Raw genomic sequence first — 20,688 nt, forward strand, 5'->3', positions numbered from 1 at the left:
ACCAGTGCTGGGCAGAGCAGCTCAGCTCCAGCACAAGGGCTGCGTGTTCCCATCTGATGACCCCTGGGCAGTGACACAGGCTGGACAAAACCAGTCTGGTTGGCTTTGCCACTGATTGCCAGGACATGTGTGGAGCTGTTACCTGCCAGGCCCCTGGATCCAACTGTGCACGTGGAGCTCTCCCATCTTCTAGGGCAGAAGACCACCCTGCACCCATGGATCACGGAAAAGCTCTTCTAAGGATGGCCTGTCCAAGGGCTGCATGGACAAACACCTCTTAATGAGATCCTGGCACTCTGGGGAAACAAACCAGAAATCACCAGTCAGTTGGAGAAGTTGCCCCCCTGTTCCCATGCCCAGGCCATGCTGGGTGTGCCCAGAGCTGGGCCTAAACTTCCCCATGGATTCTGTGTTTGGAGGAGAGCAGGAGAGCAGGACATGTGCCACCTCCTCAGCAGCTGCCAGAGCAGGATGCTCATGAGCTGCTACTGTCTCCCAGCACTGGTATTGCCCCCATGGCCAGAGATGAGGACCCACCTTGAGAGAGCCGTCGTGGGAACAAGATCCGCCCCCAGATGATCTCCTGGCCCCTCCTGAACGGGTGCTTCCCCATGACCAGGTGGTACAGCAGGAGGCCCAGGGACCAGATCGTCGCTGCCTCGCCGTGGTAGCGTTGGTGCTGGATCCACTCTGGTGGGCTGTAGGACAGGGTTCCTGTGGAACACAGACAGAGTTCATCAGGGGGACGCTGAGGCTCCCAGAGCCTGGCCCCAGCACCCCATGGCATGTGGGGGCTGCCCCAGTGGCACACAGGGTGACTGCTGCCCTCTCACCAGCACCTGGGAATTGTGTACAGACTTGGGGCTGGAAAAGAAGCCACTGGTGTTGGAAGAGGGCAGCAGAAATCCTGGGAAGGCCCAACCGTGACACACAAAAGCAAAACTCATCCAGTGGTGGAGAAAGCCCGCTCTACTCCCCACCTGCACGGCCCCCCAAAAATGTTAACCAGTCAAGGCAAACAATGGGAGCAGAGCAGTCCAAGCCCTTCTCGCCTGCACACCAAACCATCCAGGGCACAGGGTCAGACCCCCCTCTCTGCTACCCCCACTGGGGTTTTTGTCAGGCTGGCTGCCCCAGCTCCAGCCTTAGCCCAGGCCACAGTGGGTGCTGAAGGCTGTCGGCAGGGCTGGAGCTGGCCCCCCTCACACCCCCACCCAAATCAGCTTGGCTCCAGCATTAATCCCATCCTGGCTGCAATAGGGGGAGCCCCGGGGCTGCACCCCGGCTGGGCCATGAGATGCCCAGGAGCATCCCCCGGCAGGGCTCACCTGCAAACTGGGTGTAGGCTGTGTCTTGGAGGAAGGCGCCACAGCCAAAGTCAATCAGTTTCAGCTGCCCGGTGGCCAGGTCGAGCAGGATGTTCTCAGGCTTGATGTCCCTGTGCAGGACCCCGCAGCTGGTGCAGTGCCGCATGGCCTCCAGCACCTGGCGGAACAGCCCCCGCGCCTCCTCCTCCGGCAGGAACCTCCGCTCCGCCAGGAAACCTGACAGCTCCTGGCACCGCTCCGGACGCTCCAGCACCAGCACGACGCTGTCAGGGAGCTCAAGCCACTCCAGGAGCTGAATGACACCAGTGCAGCCAGAGGACACCTTGTCCAGCAGCACGACCTCCAGGGGTGCACTGGTGCCGTCGGGCTGCGGGAGGAGCATGATGCCGTCAGTGGGGCTGAGGCCGTGCCAGGGCTGGGGAACCCCTCAGCCAGCCCGGGATGCTCTGCATGCCCCGCTCAGCCCATGCCCGCTCTCCCTGCAGGGCTCCCGGCAGCTCCCACCCTGCCGGGCCCCGGCTCCTCGCCACCCGGCACGGCCCGGCTTCTGCCGCTGGCCCCGCTCACTCACCAGCTCGCCCCAGTGCCGGACGCGGTTCCGTGGCACCCTTTTGATGGCCACCTGCGAGCAAGGGAGAGCAGTGGGTTGAGCGCACCACCCGCCCCGCCGAGCCCCATCCTCCTCCTCCTCCGCCCCCTCCTCCTCCTCCTCCTTCCCCCTCCTCCTCCTGCTAATCCTCCTCCTCCTCTGCCCCCTTCTCCTGCGCCCGCCGCCGGCCCCGCCGCTCACCGGGGCGCCGTCCGAGAGCCGCGTGGCCGCGAAGACGCTGCCGAAGCCGCCGCTGCCCGGCAGCGAACCCAGCCGGTACCGCTCCTGCAGGGCCTCCTCCTGCGCCTTCCCTGCGGGCGGGACGGGGCTGTCAGCGCTCAGCCCGGGGCCAGGAGCGGCCCCCGAGCGCCCCCCGAGCGCCCCGGGCCGGCCCTCCCCAGGCGTTCTGTCCCTGGAACGGGACAGCGGCGGCTCGGGGCCGACGGCCGCGCTGCCGAGCGGCGGAGCTCGGGCCGGGGAAGCCGCAGCGGGGGCGGCGGGAGCGGCCGCGCCGCGTGTGTCCTCCGCGGGGCCCGGGAGGAGCCGGGGCCGGGGCCGGGACTGGAGCCCACGTCGGGGCCGGGGCCGGGCTCGGGCCAGGCGGAGCCAGAGGGCGGCGGTGCCGCCCGAGCTCCAGGCACTGATGCCCGCCCAGCAGCGCCACCGCCAGCACGACCAGAGCTGGGCGGAGGCGAGACCCCGGCGGGACGGCCGGGGACAGGGACGGGGCCGGGGCCGGGAACTGGGACGGGGCCGGGGCAGACCCGCCCGGGGCTGGGGGCGGGCTGGGGACATGGCCCGGCCGGGAATGGGGAGAGAGAGATTGGGAGAGGAGGGGACAGCGGGAAAGGGAGAGGAGAATCAAGAGGAATGCAACAAAATCGCTGCTTTGACTGCTTTCGCTGCTGCAGCCGCTGCCGCTGCCGCTGCTGCTGCTGCTGCCGCTGCAACTGAAGCTCCGGGGCCGTTTGTCCCCGTGTCCGTTTTTCCGTTGCCCGCTCGCCCCCGCACCCAGCCCCCCGCTCCCCAGGGGCAGCCCCTGAGCCTGTCCAAACACGGGAACTTTGCCCTGGTCAGCCCAGACTCAGAGTCTGGACTCCTGCACAGGGGAACAGGAATCCCCTTGAGCGCTGCTGTGCATTGTCCCCGCTGAGGATCAAACCCTAGGGGAGCACATTCCCTGAATGCTGAATTTGTACCTGACCCAAGGGCTGCACTTAGTCTCCATCACTGCTTTCCAAGTAAACCAGGGGAAGGCAAAAACTGTGTGTAGCTCATGGTATTTTACAGTGTCTAAAACTTGCCATGTCATGGATCTTAGAGCTGAGATCTATTTGGATTAAGGGGATGGAGAAGCAGTGCAACATGGAAAAGGGGAGCATAAAAATAAACAGAGAAAAACATCTTGGATTGTTTCTTTCCATTTTCATTTCATTTCCTAAAAGCTGTTTCAGTTTTCCCAGAATCTTCTCCACACTCCTGTTTGCTCTTTCCAAGAACCTTTCCTGGAGAACGAGGTGCAGCTTCTGTCACAAGATGTGCCACCAGCTGCAGCTTCTCTAGGCTTTCCACACCTTGTGTGCAGCTCAACTCTTGCAGCACAGCAGGAGAAATGTTTGAAGAACTTGACAGCTTGTTCTTTCTTTTCCTTGTGGGCTGGGCAGTTGTGCCATTGGTAAGGTTTTCATTGTTACTGTTCTGCCCTAAGAAACCATGACGGGCTACCAGGAATTGTCAGGGAATGCAAGCCTGACTGAATGCAGAGAAAGAATCTGCAGAGCCTGCATCCAGAAATGGAGAGCTGTGTGATAATCATTGCAACATCCCCATGGGCATCTTGAAAGTGATCTAGAAGATGAAAATGCTCTGACAGAGGGCATGTGTTTCTGAGTTCAGTGTAGAGGATTCCACATCTAGTGCATTGGTTCATAAATCAAGAGTTCAATCAGTTCATGGAAAGCACCAGAACAAGCTGGACCTCTCAGCCTTAAACACTTCAGTTGTTCAGGGACCCAAAAATGTTCCATAGAAAGAGCATTAGAAGGAGAGGAAAGAGACAGAGAGACAGAGAGACAGAAGCTCCACAGATAGACACACATGTGGCTCCCAGCTCCTGGGGTTCCAGTGTGGGTGAGACACAAGCCCCAGGAGAAGGCAGAGTCCATAGCAGGGGCTGACCTTGTGCTCCTTGGTTTTAAGCCCCTGGGCCTTCGTGGGCCTCCCCCCAGCTGGGATTTGTGATTGCTCGGGCGTTCAGAGCCGGGTTAGCGCTGTCCCAGCTGTGGGACTGATTGACAGCTCAACCCAAGGTGTCTCGGGACACTGATCTCATCCAGCCTCTGACAGTGACCATGGTGACACTGGGGAACCTCATGGAACAGTGGGTCAGTGTGACAATGCAGGTCCAAGGACACCATGGTGATATCCAGGTTTGCTCAGCACCAGAGACACCTTTGCCTTGTTTGTCCCCAGCTGTCATCACTGCCTCCAGTGTTCTGCTCTAACTGGAACCCGGGGACACTTTCACATGAGTTGTGTCCCTCAGTGGGACCCATTAAAAGTTAAAGAAAGTCTGGACTTTGAATCTGACTTTGAGTTCTTGAGAAGTTCTTTGAGCACACTCTGAGGTCTGGGTCCGATGCAAAGAGCACCAAAGCCCCAGAGGGTCATTAACGTCCTGGTGCTGTGTCTGTGCTGCTGAGCTGGGCCAGGCTCCTGGCCCAGAGGCAGCTCCTGGCAAGGGCAGCGCTGCAGAGAGACAGCTGTGGCCAGGAGCAGCTCCTGTGCACAGCCCAGCAGGGCTGGGGCACTGCCAGGGCATCGCAGGGACACGAGCAGGGCGCAGACAGAGCTCACAGGGGCTCAGCACTGGCAGGGGCTGTGGGGTGTCCCAGAGGGGGCTGTGTCACATCAGCGCCTCTGTGGCTGTGTCACGGAGGCACAGAGCAGCTGTGATTTCAGAGGGGGGCTGTGTGACAGCACAGCGTGGGTTGTGTGAGGTCACAGACTGGGCTATGACATCACAGAGCGTGTTGTGTGAGGTCATCAAGCAGCTATGGCATGATAGAGGGGACAGTGTGACATCAGAGAGCAGGCTGTGACATCATGGCATGGCTGTATGACATCATAGAGCGGGCAGTGAGGTCAAAGTGTGTGCTGTGACATCACTGAGTGGCAGTATGACATCACAGGGAGGGTTTTGTGACATCACTGAGGGGCTTGTGACATCACACAGCAGGGTGTGACATCATAGTGTGAGGCCATAGGGCAGACTCTGCCGTCATGTAGAGAGTGGCTCTGTGACATCAGAGTGTGGGTTGTGACATCACCGAGTTGGCTGTGTGACATCATAGAGCAGGCTATGACATCATGGAACAGACTGTGATGTCACAGGATGACTTTGTGACGTCATAGTACAGGGTGAATTTCTGACATCACAGAATCTTCTGTAACAGCACAGCTTTGTGACATCACAGAGTGACATCGCAGAGTTGGGCCTATGACATCACAAGGGAGCTATGTGGCATCCAAGAGTGGGTTGTGACACCCCAGGGGCTGTGTGACATCACAGGGGCTGTGTGAGGTCACTGAGGAGGTGACTCTGCCCCAGCCCCCCCTCCCAGTTCCCCCAGAGAAGTCCAACGCTGCTCGTGCACAGCGGGGTCCCCTGTCCCCCCGGGTCCCCCCGCCCCCGGCGCCGCAGCCTCCCCCAGAGGATGTTCCACGAGATCGACCCCAGAGCCTGACACAGGGCCATGGGGGGCGGGACAGGGGACAGGGACCCCCCGGCAGCGTCCCCGTGTCCCCCAGGGCCAGAGCCTGGCCCAGGGCTCCTTCACCCTGTTGCCAACGAGGGCTTGAGAGCGCTGAAAAAATCCCCAGCAAGGGAGCAGCAAAAACCAGATTTAATATTGAGCAACAGCACCACAAAGTTCCTTGGCAAGCGTCACTCTGCTCCTGACTGGACACTTCAGGCACAAAAAAGGAAACAAAGCAACAACAAAACCAAATAAATTCCAGGCAATTAAATCAGAAATAAACCGAGAACTGGGGCTTTCATTCCTCTGGAAAAGAGCTGTCCTTCTTCCTGCAGGTGCCCATGGCCACAGCTGGGATTTCACCTCCCACACTGCCTGTTGTGACAGACTGGAGGAGATTGTGGGCTGGAAACTTTTTGTGTGTGGGGGAGGAAGGGGCAGGTCCAGCCTTGCCCTGCCCTGGAACCCCATGCCACACAGCCCCTGTGGTGTCATACAACCTCCTGTGATGTCACACAGCCACCTCTGATGTCACACAGCCCCTGTGATGTCACACAGCTGCCCTGTAATGTCACACAGCCCACTCGGAGATGTAACAGGCCACCTGTGATTTCATACAGGTGCCCTGTGATGTCACAGCCTGCTCTTTGAGGTCCCAGTGTGCTCTGTGATGTCACAACATCTGCCCTGTGATGTCACAGCCCAGGCTGTGATGTCACAGCCACCCTGTGATGTCACAGCCAGCTCTATGATGGCACAGCTACCTTTGTGATGTTATGCAGCCTCGCTGTGATGTCACAGCCTGCCCTGTGATTTCACAGTCAGCTCTGTGATGTCACAACCCACTCTCTATTGTCTCAGCCTTCTCTGTGGCATCACACCGCTGCTCTGTGATGTCACAGAGCCCTTTTCTATGATGGCAGAGTCTTCTCTGTGGCCTCACAGCCCATTCTGTGATGTCACACAGCCAGCCTGTAATGTCACAGCCAACTTTGTGACATCACAACCTCCTCTGTGATGTCACAGCCTGCTCTGTGATGGCAGAACTCACTTAACATGTCACACAGCACCTCTGTGGTCACACAGACCCACTGTGTGATGTCACAACAGCTTCAGTGATGGAACACAGCCACCCTATAATGTCACAGCACACTCTTTGACCTCACAGCTTGCTCTGCTCTGTGATGTCATACAGGCATGCTCTGATGTCACAGCCTGCTCTGTGATGTCGCATAATAAACCAGAGATGTCACAGCCAACTATATGATGCCACAACCTGGTCTGTGATGTCACACAATGACAGAATCACAGAATTGCTGGGTTGGAAGAGACCTTTAAGGTCATCAAGTCCAACCCATGCCCTAACACCACCTCAGCTAAACCATGGCACCGAGTGCCACATCCAGTCTTTTTTTAAACACATCCCATGATGGTGACTCCACCACCTCCCTGGACAGACAAGTCCTGTAATTTATCACCCTTTCCATAAAAAACTTTTTTCCTAATCTCTGACCTAAATTTCCCTTGGTGCAGCTTAAGACTGTGTCCTCTTGTTCAGTCAGTTGCTGTGAGGAGAAAGAGACCGACCCCCACCCGACTGCAACCACCTTTCAGAGAGTGTAGAGAGTGATAATGTCACCTCTGAGTCTTCTCCAAGCTAAACAACCCCAGCTCCCTCAGGCATTCCTCACAGGACTTGTGTTCCAGACCCCTCACCAGCCTTGTTGTCCTTCTTTGGACACGCTCCAGCCCCTCCATGTCCTTCCCAAATTGGGGAGCCCAGAACTGGACACGGCACTCGAGGTAGGGTGCCAGTACAGGGGAGGAATGCCAAGCACACCAGTGCCAAGTACAGGGGAAGAATGACCTCTCTGCTCCTGCTGGCCACACCATTCCTGATCCAGGCCAGGAGCCATTGGCCTTCTTGGCCACCAGGGCACACTGCTGGCTCATGTTCAGCCTGCTGTCGACCAGTGGCCCCAGGTCCCTTTCTGCCTGGGCACTGTCCAGCCACGCCGACCCCAGCCTAGAGCAGTGCAGGGGGTTATTGTGGCCAAAATGCAGGACTGGGCACTTGGATTTATTAAACTTCATCCTATTGGATTCTACCCATCCATCCAACTGTTCCAGGTGTCCCTGCAGAGCCCTCCTGCCTTCCAACAGATGGACACGTGCTCCCAGCTTAGTGTCATCTGCAGATTTACCAATGAAAGCCTCAATGCCCTCATCCATGTGGTCAATAAAAATATTGAACAGAGCTGGCCCAGCACAGAGCCCTGAGGGACAGCACTGGTGACTGTCCCCAGCTGGATGCAGCACTGCTCACCACCACTCTCTGGGCCGGCCATCCAGCCAGTTCTGAACCCAGCACAGAGTGCTCCTGGCCCAGCCGTGGGCTGCAGCTTTTCCAGGAGTGTGCTGTGGGGGACAGTGCCAAAGGCCTTGCTGGAGTCCAAACAGACACATCCACAGCCTGTCCTGCATCCACCAGGAGGGTCACCTGGTCATGAAAGGAGACCAGGTTGGTCAAACACGACCTAGCCCTCCTAAACCCCTGCTGGCTGGGTCTGACACCCTGGCCATCTGTCACGATCTGCTTGTGCGGGGTGTCGTGATGGTTCTTTTCACCAATCCCAAAAGTGCAAAACGGCAAACAGCAAGAGACTATCAGTTAATCACAACAAATGCGCCTTTATTAAGGGCCAAAACAGTAAATGCGATAGTGGGGATCAGAAAGGAGATAAAAGGATAGAGAGAGAGAGAGAGAGAGAAAAGAGGGGGATAGGAATAGCTACCAACACAGGCGAGATCCTCACAGTTATAGTCCACAGAGGAAAGAGGGGGGAACATGCTGGACAATGAGAGTCTCTTGTGATTGCTGTGGGGGAACAGGTGAGTCCACTGAAACCACCAAGGCAGGACGAACACAATGAAGAATAAGTCCGTTGGAATTACTGAAGAAGAACAGGTCGTGTCATTAGTGGTTTCCCCTCTCCCTGTGGGAGGGGTCTCAGTCTCAGTCCTTGGGAGGAGGGTTTTCCATCTCCGTCCGTCTGTCACAGTGGTCACGGGGCAGATGAGAGGTCTTCAGTGAGAGATGATTAGGGTCACCCTAAAAGTTCATTCAGATTCAGGAGGAGAGTGGGCAAATATGCAGTAGGCTGTTCCTTGGTGGCTTCATGCCAAGTCCTTGCCAATTCCTTGCCAACTCCTTGCCAGGCCTTGTTCGGAACAGCTAACGTAACGGTACAGCAACTGCACCTGCACTGCCGCTCTCTCCAAGCTGGTACTGTAATGGGGGAAGGGGTTTTTGCTTGTGGCAACCGGTAGGCAAATGTGGGGGCTTCAGACGGCCTCTTACACCTTCCCCGAGCTGTCTGCAGAGCAATCCACATCAGCCCAGGCCGGGCTGGTCAGTGGCCGGACAGTTCCATTGACTGGACGCGGCTCTGGACGCTTCCCTTGGAGCGATTCCAGGGACGGAACGCTGGGGCTGTCACCACTGGGGTGCCACAGACAAGGGAACGCTGGGGCTGTCACCGCTGGGGTGCCACAGACAAGGGAACGCTGGGGCTGTCACCCTGGGGTGTCACAGACAGGGGAAAGCTGGGGCTGTCACCGCTGGGGTGTCACAGGCAGGGGACGCTGGGGCTGTCACCGCTGGGGTGTCACAGACAGGGGAGCGCTGGGGCTGTCACTTCTGGGTGTCACAGACAGGGGAACACTGGGGCTGCCCCGCTCCTGCCCTGTCCCCAGCAGCTCTGCCAGCGCCTCGAAGGGACACAAAGGCTGATCCAAAGGGTGAGAATTTAAGAAGGGGCTGAGCTGGGAGGGACCCATTGGGATCATCAAGTCCAGCCCCCAGCCCTGCACAGACGCCCCAACAATCGCAGCCCGTGAAGCTCCGGGAGCGGGGTCCAACGGCTCCTAGAACTCCAACAGCCTCTGGGCTATGCCCATTCCTTGTGGAGCCTGGGCAGTGCCTGAGCCCCCTCTGGGGGAAGAAGCTTTTGCTGATCTCCAGCCCAGCCCTGCCCTGGCCCAGCTCCAGCCGTTCCCTTGGGTCTTGTCCCTGCTCACCTGGGCAGAGATCAGAGCTTGCCCACAGAAGCTGTGGCTGCCCCTGGATCCCTGGCAGTGTCCAAGGCCAGGTTGGACAGGGCTTGGAGCAGCCTGGGATAGTGGAAGGGGGCATGGAAGGAGATGAACTTGAAGGTCTTTTCCAAGCCAAGCCCTTCTGTGATTCTGTGATTTTGGGGGAGATGCTGAAGCTCTGTCTCGGCTTTATCTCACCCAGAGTCTGGACCCAGCAGCAGCCATGGGTGGGATCATCTCCTCCTCCCTCTCCCTGTGGCTGGAACTCACCCAATGGCAGCAACTGAATAATATCCCTCACGGGGCAGTGAGTGCCAGAAAGGAGCGTTGCTCCTCGGGGAAACACAATGTCCTTGGACTTCAGCAGAGCGTTGAAATGGGCCCCCTCGAGCACCTCAGCCCCACTGAAATCTCCTCTTAGTGGACTCAGCCCCAGAGATCTCCCAGTGCAGCTGCAGAGGAGTCGCTGTCAGGAGGAGGGACAATTATCAAAAGCTGATGTAGATCAAAACAAGCTCTGGCACCATTCCACATTTTTGTTTGCCACTGGGAAATAAATACAGATGTCCCCATGCCACAGTCTCAGTCCCCCCAGGGTTCCTGGGTTTGGTTTTATCCCCTGGTATGGAGACACGGGAGCTCTCCCAGCTGGACAGGGTGTCAGGAATCCCTTCCTGAGCTTGACACCCTTGGAGAGGGTGGACAAGGAGGTTCCTTGCTGAGGGAGACTGTGCGGGTTTTGGAAACAGGCCAGACCTAGAGAAGGCTCCTTCTACAGCTCCTCAGCACCTGGTAATCCCATGTCTTTATTTGTGTGACTGTCTTGTCAGGGCAGGGAGAGGAAGAGAGGAGCCTCCTTGGGGCAGGGAGAGGAGGCAGAGACACCAAAAGCAGGAGTCCCAAAGGGATCTGGGCAGCTCATGATCCAATGGCTGCAGTAGGTGTGCCATTCCTAAATCCAGTTTGGGAGAGTCACGGCCGTGTTACTGTGTAAGCTCTGAGGTATCTGCTGGTGGGAGATGCTCAGGTTCATCCTGTTTGCATCCCCAGTTCCTGCTGAGCCGGTTTTAAACAGCGCCAGGGGATGCTCCTGGCACTGACCCTGGCATGGCTCAGGGTGCTCCCAGGTGCCTCAGGCTGCTGTGACACCGCTGCACACGGGAGGCAAGAGTGGCAGGGGCTGTGCTGAAAGTCAGCTCCATGTGCTGCTGCTGCTGCTGGGTGTCTTTTGTCCAGCCCTGCCCCAGAGTCAGGGATCAGATCCAGGCCCTGCTGCTGCTCCCTCGGGATCAGCCCCACTTTGGGTGCTGCTGTCAGGACCAGCAGAAGCGGTGGCTGGAGCAGCGGGTGCTGATGGTGCCCCAAGCCCCGGGGCCGGAGGAGTCCCTGGGCTGGGGCTGGGAGGGAGCTGCTCCAGCCCGGAGTGCACAGCTGAGTGCTGTGCTCTGGGGCTGGGGCTCCCCGCACAGGGGACTGGACTGGTGTGCCACAGGAGACAGAGAAGCTGCAGCTTCAGCCTTACTGAGGTGGGTGCGTGGGCTGGGAAGAGTGGAGAGGCTCAAGGGGATTCACAGAGCTCATCCTGCTGCAAGGACGAGGAAAAGGGAGTGGGAACTCAGCAGTGAGGAGAGCTGAGGGCTGGAAAGCAGCTCTGAATGACACTAAAATCCCACTGGACCTCTGAGACATTGCTGCTCCTCATCCAGTGACAGGATGAGTCCCCAAGCCTGGGGCTCGGCCTTCCTCATGGTGAGGGGCACCAAGGAAGGCAACAGTGTGATGGAGACTGCCATGGGCTGGGAACTCACTGGGGGACAAGAGGGAGCAGTTGGGAAGTAAAAGGCAGGTGGGGGAGAGAACAGTTCAGAGAAGGGCTGAGCTACATCTTGAGCAAGTTGCAAAATATCATTTGGGGTCATCCCAGATTGATTTCATTTCAGAAGCTATTGAACAAGTTTAATTTTTGGGTGGTGTCATGTTTGCCCTTGGAGGTGTACACTCTGCAAACTTGAGCTGTGATGCTGAAATGCTCAAGCAGGTCTGTGCTGCAGGTCACCCCATTTCTTCTTTGGCTGATTGCAGCCCGGTGCTGAGCTCCAGCAGAGCCCTGGCAGAGCCCAGAGCAGCCTCAGCACCCGCAGAGCCTGGCTGCAAGGAGAGAAACCAGAAAGCGCCCGTCAGCTGAAGGCTCCTGTCCCCTTGTCCCAGCCGCCCGCAGTGCCCAGGCCATGCTGGCCGTGCCCAGAGCTGTGCCCAGAGCTGCCCATCCCTGCTGCCTGTGGGAGCAGAGCAGGAGGGCAGGACATGTGCCCAGCCTGCAGCCGGCCACGGCACATCCAGCCCTCAGCAGCTGCCCAGAGCAGGATGCTCCTGTGCTCGCTGCCATCTCCCCAAAGCTCTGATCCCACCATGCCAAGCAGACAGGACCCACCTCACGCCATCCCTCGCTGGAAGAAAAGCTGGTCCCAAACCATGTCCTCATCCTTCTCCCAGGGCACGGCCCATCCACGCCACAGCTGCTCCCAAGCACTTCCCCATCCAGACTGGACCCCACCTGGAATGCTTCCTCTAGAAAAACACACAACAAATTATTGAAAATAGATTACAGACAAAAAGGGGAACAAGAAAAAAGGTCAAAAATCTTATCTCTGTCAGGGGCTAAGGAAGGCCCAACCCCTGCAGGCCAGGGAAAAACCCACCCACAGGTGAGGGAAGCCCAGGTTTTCTCCCTTCCCCGCTTCACTGCCCTCCAAAATAACGGTGATCCCAAAGCAAACAGGGGCAGTGGAGCAGCCCAAGCCCTTCCTTGCCTGCAAAGCAAAGCAGCCCCTGCACAGGTTCTGGAGTCCCACCTCTGCTCCCACCATGGGGGTTTCTTTGTGTCGGGCTGGCTGCCCCAGCCCCAGCCCCAGCCCGGGGCACGGTGGGTGCTCGGGCTGTTGGCAGGGCCAGGAGCCCACTCCCATTTCATCAGCACCCCAGCCCATCCCCCCAGCCCTGCCAAAAGCAGCCTGGCAGCCGACTGAAGGATCAGCTGCATCCGCCCCAGCAATGGGGGAACCTTTGGTTCCCGGCCAGGCTGTGCAATGCCCAAATCTGGGAGCATCCCCCTGCGTGTGGACTCACCTGCAAATTCCCTGTGGAGCCTGGCTTTGGAGAAGGTGTCAGAATCAAAGTCCATCATCCTCAGCTGCCGGTGACCAGGTGGAGGAAGAGGTTGTCATCCTTGATGTCGTCCTCACTGTCCCCAGCAGCAACAGCCCCACCTGGTACAGCTTCTCCAGGGGCTTCTTCTCCTTCCCTGGGGTGAGCCCAGGCTGTCAGGGTTCTGCCCAGGGCCCCAGCTGTCAGGGAACCAGGACAAGCAAAACCAGTTCGGATGGTGGCCAGCAGTGCTGGGCAGAGCAGCTCAGCTCCAGCACAAGGGCTGCGTGTTCCCATCTGATGACCCCTGGGCAGTGGCACAGGCAGGACAAAATGTCTGCGTTCCTTTGCTTCTGATTGCCAAGGCATGTGTGGAGCTGTAACTTACCAGGGCCTTGCATCAAAGTGTGCCTGTGGCTCTCTCCCTTCTTCTAGGGCAGATCAATATCCTGCAGCCAGGGATCACGGAACAGCTCTTCTAATGAGGGCCTGTCCGAGTGCAGCATGGACAAACACCTCCTGATCAGATCTTGGCACTCTGGACAGAGAAACCAGAAACTACCGGTCAGTTGGAGAAGGCTCCTGTTGGCTTTGCCCCACTATTCCCGTGCCCAGGCCATGCTGGATGTGCTCAGAGCTGGGCCTAAACTTCCCCATCAATTCCCTGTTTTGGAGGAGAGCAGGAGAGCAGGACATGTGCCACCTCCTCAGCAGCTGCCAGAGAGGGATGCTCACGAGCTGCTGCTGTCTCCCAGCACTGGTATTGCCCCCGTGGCCAGAGATGAGGATCCACCTTGAGAGAGCCGTCCTGGCAGCGAGAGCTCATGGTCACAGCTGATGTTCCAGCCCCTCCTGAAAGGGTGCTCCCCGCAGACCATCTGGTGCAGCAGGATGCCCAGGGACCAGATGGTAGCTGGCTTGCCGTAGTACCAGCCAAACTGGGTCCATTCCGGGGGGCTGTATGACCGTGTTCCTATGGAATACAGATGGGGTTCATCAGGGGGACGCTGCTGCTCCCTGAGCCTGGCTCCAGCATCCCTGGGTGTGTGGGGGCTGCCCCAGTGGCACACGGGGTGACCGCTGCCCTCTCGCCAGCACCTGGGACTTGTGTACAGGTGTACAGACTCGGGGATGGAAAAGAAGCCACTGGGGTTGGAAGAGAGCAGTGGAAGCCCTGGCAAGGCCCGACCATGAGGAGGAAAATCCCACTCAGTGCTTGGGAAAACCATGCCCTCATCCTCCCTGCCTGCACTGCCCCAAAAACCATTATGAAGCCAAAAGAAACCAGGTGAGTGGAGCAGTCCAAGCCCTTTCTCACCTGCACCCCAAACCGGCTGGGACACAGGTTCTGGCCACCCCTCTCTGCTACCCCACCCAGGGGTGTTTTTGTTGGGCTGGCTGCCCAGCCCTAGCCTCAGTCCTGCCCAGAGTGGTGGGCAAAGGCTGCCAGCAGGGCTGGAAGCTGGCTCCCCACCCAGCCCTGCTCAAAAGCAGCTCAGCTGAAATCTCAGTGCCATGAAGGGCAGCAAAAGGGAGAATCCCCGCTGCCACACCCAGCTTGGGCTGTGTGGTGTTGGGCCATGAGATGCCGGGACTGAGAGCACACCCCTGCGTGGGCTCACCTGCAAAGCGAGTGTAGGCTGTGTCCTGCAGGTAGGTGCCACAGCCAAAGTCAATCAATTTGGCCTGCCCGGTGGCCAGGTCAACCAGGATGTTCTTGGGCTTGATGTCCCTGTGCAGGACCCCGCAGCTGGTGCAGTGCCGCACGGCCTCCAGCACCTGGCGGAACAGATCCCGCGCCAACTCCTCGGACAGGACCACCCGTTCCCGAATGAATTGGTGCAGGTCCTGAGAGTGCTCTGGGCGTTCCAGCACCATCACGATGTCGTTGGGGAGCTCAAGCCATTCCAGCAGCTGGACGACACCGGGAAAGCCAGTGGAGACCTTGTCCAGCAGCACGACCTCCAGGGGTGCGCTGGTGCCGTCGGGCTGCGGGAGGAGCGCGATGCCATCAGTGGGGCTGATGCCGTGCCGGGGGTCGGGAACCCCTCACCCAGCCCGGGATGCTCTGCGCCCTGCGCTGGCCCTACGCCCGCTCTCCCTCGAGGTGTCCTGGTGGCTTCCACCCTGCCGGGCCTCGGCTCATCCCTGCCCAGCTTCTGCCGCTGGCCCCGCTCACTCACCAGCTCGCCCCAGTGCCGGACGCGGTTCTGTGGCACCCTTTTGATGGCCACCTGCGAGCAAGGGAGAGCAGCGAGTTGAGCTCGCCCGCCTGCCCTGCGCAGCCCCATCCCCCTCCTCCTCCTCCACCTCCTCCTCCTCCTCCTCCACCTCCGCCCCCTCCTCCTGTGCCTGCCGCCGGCCCCGCCGCTCACCGGGGCGCCGTCCGAGAGCCGCGTGGCTGCGAAGACGCTGCCGAAGCCGCCGCTGCCCAGCAGCGAACCCAGCCGGTACCGCTCCTGCAGGGCCTCCTCCTGCGCCTTCCCTGCGGGCGGGACGGGGCTGTCAGCGCTCGGCCCGGGGCCAGGAGCGGCCCCCGAGCGCTCCCCGAGCGCCCCGGGCCGGCCCTCCCCAGGCGTTCTGTCCCTGGAACGGGACAGCGGCGGCTCGGGGCCGACGGCCGCGCTGCCGAGCGGCGGAGCTCGGGCCGGGGAAGCCGCAGCGGGGGCGGCGGGAGCGGCCGCACCGCGTGTGTCCTCCGCGGGGCCCGGGAGGAGCCGGGGCCGGGGCCGGGACTGGAGCCCACGTCGGGGCCGGGGCCGGGCTCGGGCCAGGCGGAGCCAGAGGGCGGCGGTGCCGCCCGAGCTCCAGGCACTGATGCCCGCCCAGCAGCGCCACCGCCAGCACGGCCAGAGCCGGGCGGAGGCGAGACCCCGGCGGGACGGCCGGGGACGGGGACGGGGCCGGGGCCGGGGCCGGGAACCGGGACGGGGACAGGGCCGGGGCCGGGGACGGGGACGGGACCGGGAACCGGGGCGGGGACGGGGCCGGGGCCGGGAACCGGGACGGGGACGTGGACGGGGCCGGGGCCGGGAACCGGGACGGGGACGGGGACGGGGCCGGGAACCGGGGCGGGGACGTGGACGGGTCCGGGGCCGGGGACGGGGACGGGGCCGGGAACCGGGGCGGGGACGGGGCCGGGAACCGGGGCGGGGACGGGGCCGCCCCGCCCGGGGCCGGGGGCGGGCTGGGGACATGGCCCGGCAAGGGGAGAGGGGGACTGGGAGAGGAGGGGACACCGGGAAAGGGAGAGCGGGAGAGGGTGCGGGACAGCGGGCGAGGGAGTCCTCAAAGTGACTGGTTTTGCTGCTTTCGCTGCTGCTTTCGCTGCTGCTGCCGCTGCTGCGACTGCCGCCGCCGCCGCTGCCGCTGCAACTGAAGCTCCGGGGCCGTTTGTCCCCGTGTCCGTTTTTCCGTTGCCTGCTCGCCCCCGCGCCCAGCCCCCCGCTCCCCGGGGGCAGCCCCTGAGCCTGTCCAAACACGGGAACTTTGCCCTGGTCAGCCCAGACCCAGAGTCTGGACTCCTACACAGGGGAACAGGAATCCCCTCGGTCGCTGCCATGCATTGTCCCCGCTGAGGATCAAACCCTATCGGGGCACATTCCCTGAATGCAGAATTTGTATCTGACCCAGGCACTGCATTTACATCTCCAGCAATGGTTAAAAAAAAAAAAAAAACAAACAAAAAAAAACCCCAAAAAAACAAACGGGGAAGGCAAACTGTGTGTAGCTCATGGTATTTTAGAGTGTCTAAAATTCACCAAGTCATGGATCTTAGAGATGAGATCTATTTGGATTAAGGGGATGGAGCAGTAGTGCAAGATGGAAAAGAGGAGCATAAAAATAAACAGAGAAAAACATCTTCAGTTGTTTCTTTCCATTTTAATTTCATTTCTTAAAAGCTGTTTCAGTTTTCCCAGAATCTTCTCCACACTCCTGTTTGCTCTTTCCAGGAACCTTTCCTGGAGAACGAGGTGCAGCTTCTGTCACAAGATGTGCCACCAACTGCAGCTTCTCTAGGCTTTCCACACCTTGTGTGCAGCTCAACTCTTGCAGCACAGCAGGAGAAATGTTTGAAGAACTTGACAGCTTGTTCTTTCTTTTCCTTGTGGGCTGGGCAGTTGTGCCATTGGTAAGGTTTTCATTGTTACTGTTCTGCCCTAAGAAACCATGACGGGCTACCAGGAATTGTCAGGGAATCCAAGCCTGACTGAATGCAGAGAAAGAATCTGCAGAGCCTGCATCCAGAAATGGAGAGCTGTGTGATAATCATTGCAACATCGCCATGGGCATCTTGGAAGTGATCTAGAAGATGAAAATGCTCTGACAGAGGGCGTTTGTTTCTGAGTTCAGTGTAGAGGATTCCACATCTAGTGCATTGGTTTATAAATCAAGAGTTCAATCAGTTCATGGAAAGCACCAGAACAAGCTGGACCTCTCAGCCTTAAACACTTCAGTTGTTCAGGGACCCAAAAATGTTCCATAGAAAGAGCATTAGAAGGAGAGGAAAGAGACAGAGAGACAGAGAGACAGAAGCTCCACAGATAGACACACATGTGGCTCCCAGCTCCTGGGGTTCCAGTGTGGGTGAGACACAAGCCCCAGGAGAAGGCAGAGTCCATAGCAGGGGCTGACCTTGTGCTCCTTGGTTTTAAGCCCCTGGGCCTTCGTGGGCCTCCCCCCAGCTGGGATTTGTGATTGCTCGGGCGTTCAGAGCCGGGTTAGCGCTGTCCCAGCTGTGGGACTGATTGACAGCTCAACCCAAGGTGTCTCGGGACACTGATCTCATCCAGCCTCTGACAGTGACCATGGTGACACTGGGGAACCTCATGGAACAGTGGGTCAGTGTGACAATGCAGGTCCAAGGACACCATGGTGATATCCAGGTTTGCTCAGCACCAGAGACACCTTTGCCTTGTTTGTCCCCAGCTGTCATCACTGCCTCCAGTGTTCTGCTCTAACTGGAACCCGGGGACACTTTCACATGAGTTGTGTCCCTCAGTGGGACCCATTAAAAGTTAAAGAAAGTCTGGACTTTGAATCTGACTTTGAGTTCTTGAGAAGTTCTTTGAGCACACTCTGAGGTCTGGGTCTGATGCAAAGAGCACCAAAGCCCCAGAGGGTCATTAACGTCCTGGTGCTGTGTCTGTGCTGCTGAGCTGGGCCAGGCTCCTGGCCCAGAGGCAGCTCCTGGCAAGGGCAGCGCTGCAGAGAGACAGCTGTGGCCAGGAGCAGCTCCTGTGCACAGCCCAGCAGGGCTGGGGCACTGCCAGGGCATCGCAGGGACACGAGCAGGGCGCAGACAGAGCTCACAGGGGCTCAGCACTGGCAGGGGCTGTGGGGTGTCCCAGAGGGGGCTGTGTCACAGCAGCACCTCTGTGGCTGTGTCACGGAGGCACAGAGCAGCTGTGATGTCAGAGGGGGGCTGTGTGACAGCACAGCGTGGGTTGTGTGAGGTCACAGACTGGGCTATGACATCACAGAGCGTGTTGTGTGAGGTCATCAAGCAGCTATGGCATGATAGAGGGGACAGTGTGACATCAGAGAGCAGGCTGTGACATCATGGCATGGCTGTATGACATCATAGAGCGGGCAGTGAGGTCAAAGTGTGTGCTGTGACATCACTGAGTGGCAGTATGACATCACAGGGAGGGTTTTGTGACATCACTGAGGGGCTTGTGACATCACACAGCAGGGTGTGACATCATAGTGTGAGGCCATAGGGCAGACTCTGCCGTCATGTAGAGAGTGGCTCTGTGACATCAGAGTGTGGGTTGTGACATCACCAAGTTGGCTGTGTGACATCATAGAGCAGGCTATGACATCATGGAACAGACTGTGATGTCACAGGATGACTTTGTGACGTCATAGTACAGGGTGAATTTCTGACATCACAGAATCTTCTGTAACAGCACAGCTTTTTGACATCACAGAGTGACATCGCAGAGTTGGGCCTATGACATCACAAGGGAGCTATGTGGCATCCAAGAGTGGGTTGTGACACCCCAGGGGCTGTGTGACATCACAGGGGCTGTGTGAGGTCACTGGGGAGGTGACTCTGCCCCAGCCCCCCCTCCCAGTTCCCCCAGAGAAGTCCAACGCTGCTCGTGCACAGCGGGGTCCCCTGTCCCCCCGGGTCCCCCCGCCCCCGGCGCCGCAGCCTCCCCCAGAGGATGTTCCACGAGATCGACCCCAGAGCCTGACACAGGGCCATGGGGGGCGGGACAGGGGACAGGGACCCCCCGGCAGCGTCCCCGTGTCCCCCAGGGCCAGAGCCTGGCCCAGGGCTCCTTCACCCTGTTGCCAACGAGGGCTTGAGAGCGCTGAAAAAATCCCCAGCAAGGGAGCAGCAAAAACCAGATTTAATATTGAGCAACAGCACCACAAAGTTCCTTGGCAAGAGTCACTCTGCTCCTGACTGGACACTTCAGGCACAAAACAGGAAACAAAGCAACAACAAAACCAAACAGAATCCAGGCAATTAAATCAGAAATAAACCGAGAACTGGGGCTTTCATTCCTATGGAAAAGAACTGTCCTTCTTCCTGCAGATGCCCGTGGCCACAACTGGGATTTCACCTCCAACACTGCCTGTTGTGACAGACTGGAGGAGATTGTGGGCTGGAAACATTTTGTGTGTGGGGGAGGAAGGGGCAGGTCCAGCCTTGCCCTGCCCTGGAACCCCAGCCCTGCCCTGCCCTGGAACCCCAATCCCCCCAGGGCCTCTATCCTAGCCCAGCAGTGTCTGCCAGTCCCTGGCACAGCACAGGCAATGCTCCACAGCCACCTCTGGAGCCCCCAGCCCAGCTCCTGAGTGACCAAATGACCCCAAGTCCCACCTGGGGGAAGGGCCCAGGAAGAACAAGGGATATTTAAGGCTGAGCACAAGGCGAGCACACATCTTGACCCTACCTCCTCTTGGAATTCCGATCTGAACAGTGCTGGAATCCAGGAGTTGGTAGCTCTGTGTGTGCTTCTCCAAATCTTTTTCATCATTCTCTATTTCTGTCTCTCGTTCTTTTATTTCTGACTTCTTGAAAATGTTGAGCAACTTAAAACTCAGATGGCTTAGAGTTTGTGAAGTTGAATGGACCAATATACAGCTTTGAGAAGTGTTTTGTGTTCATTGAATGTCTTATTAAACCTTTTGCCAAAGTTTCAGCTCCTTGGCTCCAACTCCCACCTGCTTTCCTTGGAGAAGGAGCTGCCCCAGACCTAGAGGGATGTTCATTTCTTGTCAGTCAGCAAAGCCAAGGGAAGGCACAGCTCCATCAAATGCAAAACTCATTCCTCTGCTGGATATTAAATCCACTTTGCACAGCAGACAGTCTCAGAGCAATGGAAAACACCTTCTGTGCCCAGCACAGGTCCCAAGGTCCCCCCAAACCCTCCCTGCCCCAATTCTGCCCAGATTTGCTCTTTGCACACACGAGTCACACACTGAAGGCACGAGCTCCTTCCATGCCCAGAGGGAGGAAAAGCGGGAAAGTGGATGAAGAGCTCTCCTGGGCAGAGCCAAGGTCCAAGGGCCCCTGCAGGGAACCACAACTCATCAGGTTTGTGTCCTTTGGGCTCAGGGACTGGTGACACTCAGAAGCACAGAAAGGTTTCTTGCCAACAAACACAAGTTGAACATTTGAACAGTTTAATAACCATCACAGCTCTTCCCTCAGCTCTCTGTGATGTCCCAGCAGCATCTGACATGTCCCCCATCCCCAAGGGATTTCCATACAGGAACAGTTTTAGACAGAGACATAAGAAAAGGCAATACTGTG

General features: G+C 58.5%; 1 protein-coding gene across 1 annotated transcript; it reads right to left on the reverse strand.

Annotated features, from left to right (window-relative positions):
- Positions 1–213: 213 nt before the first annotated feature.
- LOC137467297 (serine/threonine-protein kinase pim-1-like) lies at positions 214–15,381 on the reverse strand (the record flags this gene model as incomplete). Its single annotated transcript, XM_068178792.1, has 9 exons — positions 15,290–15,381; positions 15,098–15,148; positions 14,537–14,903; positions 13,673–13,887; positions 2,119–2,199; positions 1,900–1,950; positions 1,329–1,695; positions 538–714; positions 214–296 (listed from the first exon to the last, which is right to left on the reverse strand). Coding segments are annotated over exons 3-9 (1,230 nt in total), but the record flags the coding sequence as incomplete, so codon positions are not given.
- Positions 15,382–20,688: the final 5,307 nt, after the last annotated feature.

This window comes from Anomalospiza imberbis, unplaced genomic scaffold, assembly GCF_031753505.1.
Source record: "Anomalospiza imberbis isolate Cuckoo-Finch-1a 21T00152 unplaced genomic scaffold, ASM3175350v1 scaffold_58, whole genome shotgun sequence".
Lineage (NCBI taxonomy): Eukaryota > Metazoa > Chordata > Aves > Passeriformes > Viduidae > Anomalospiza > Anomalospiza imberbis.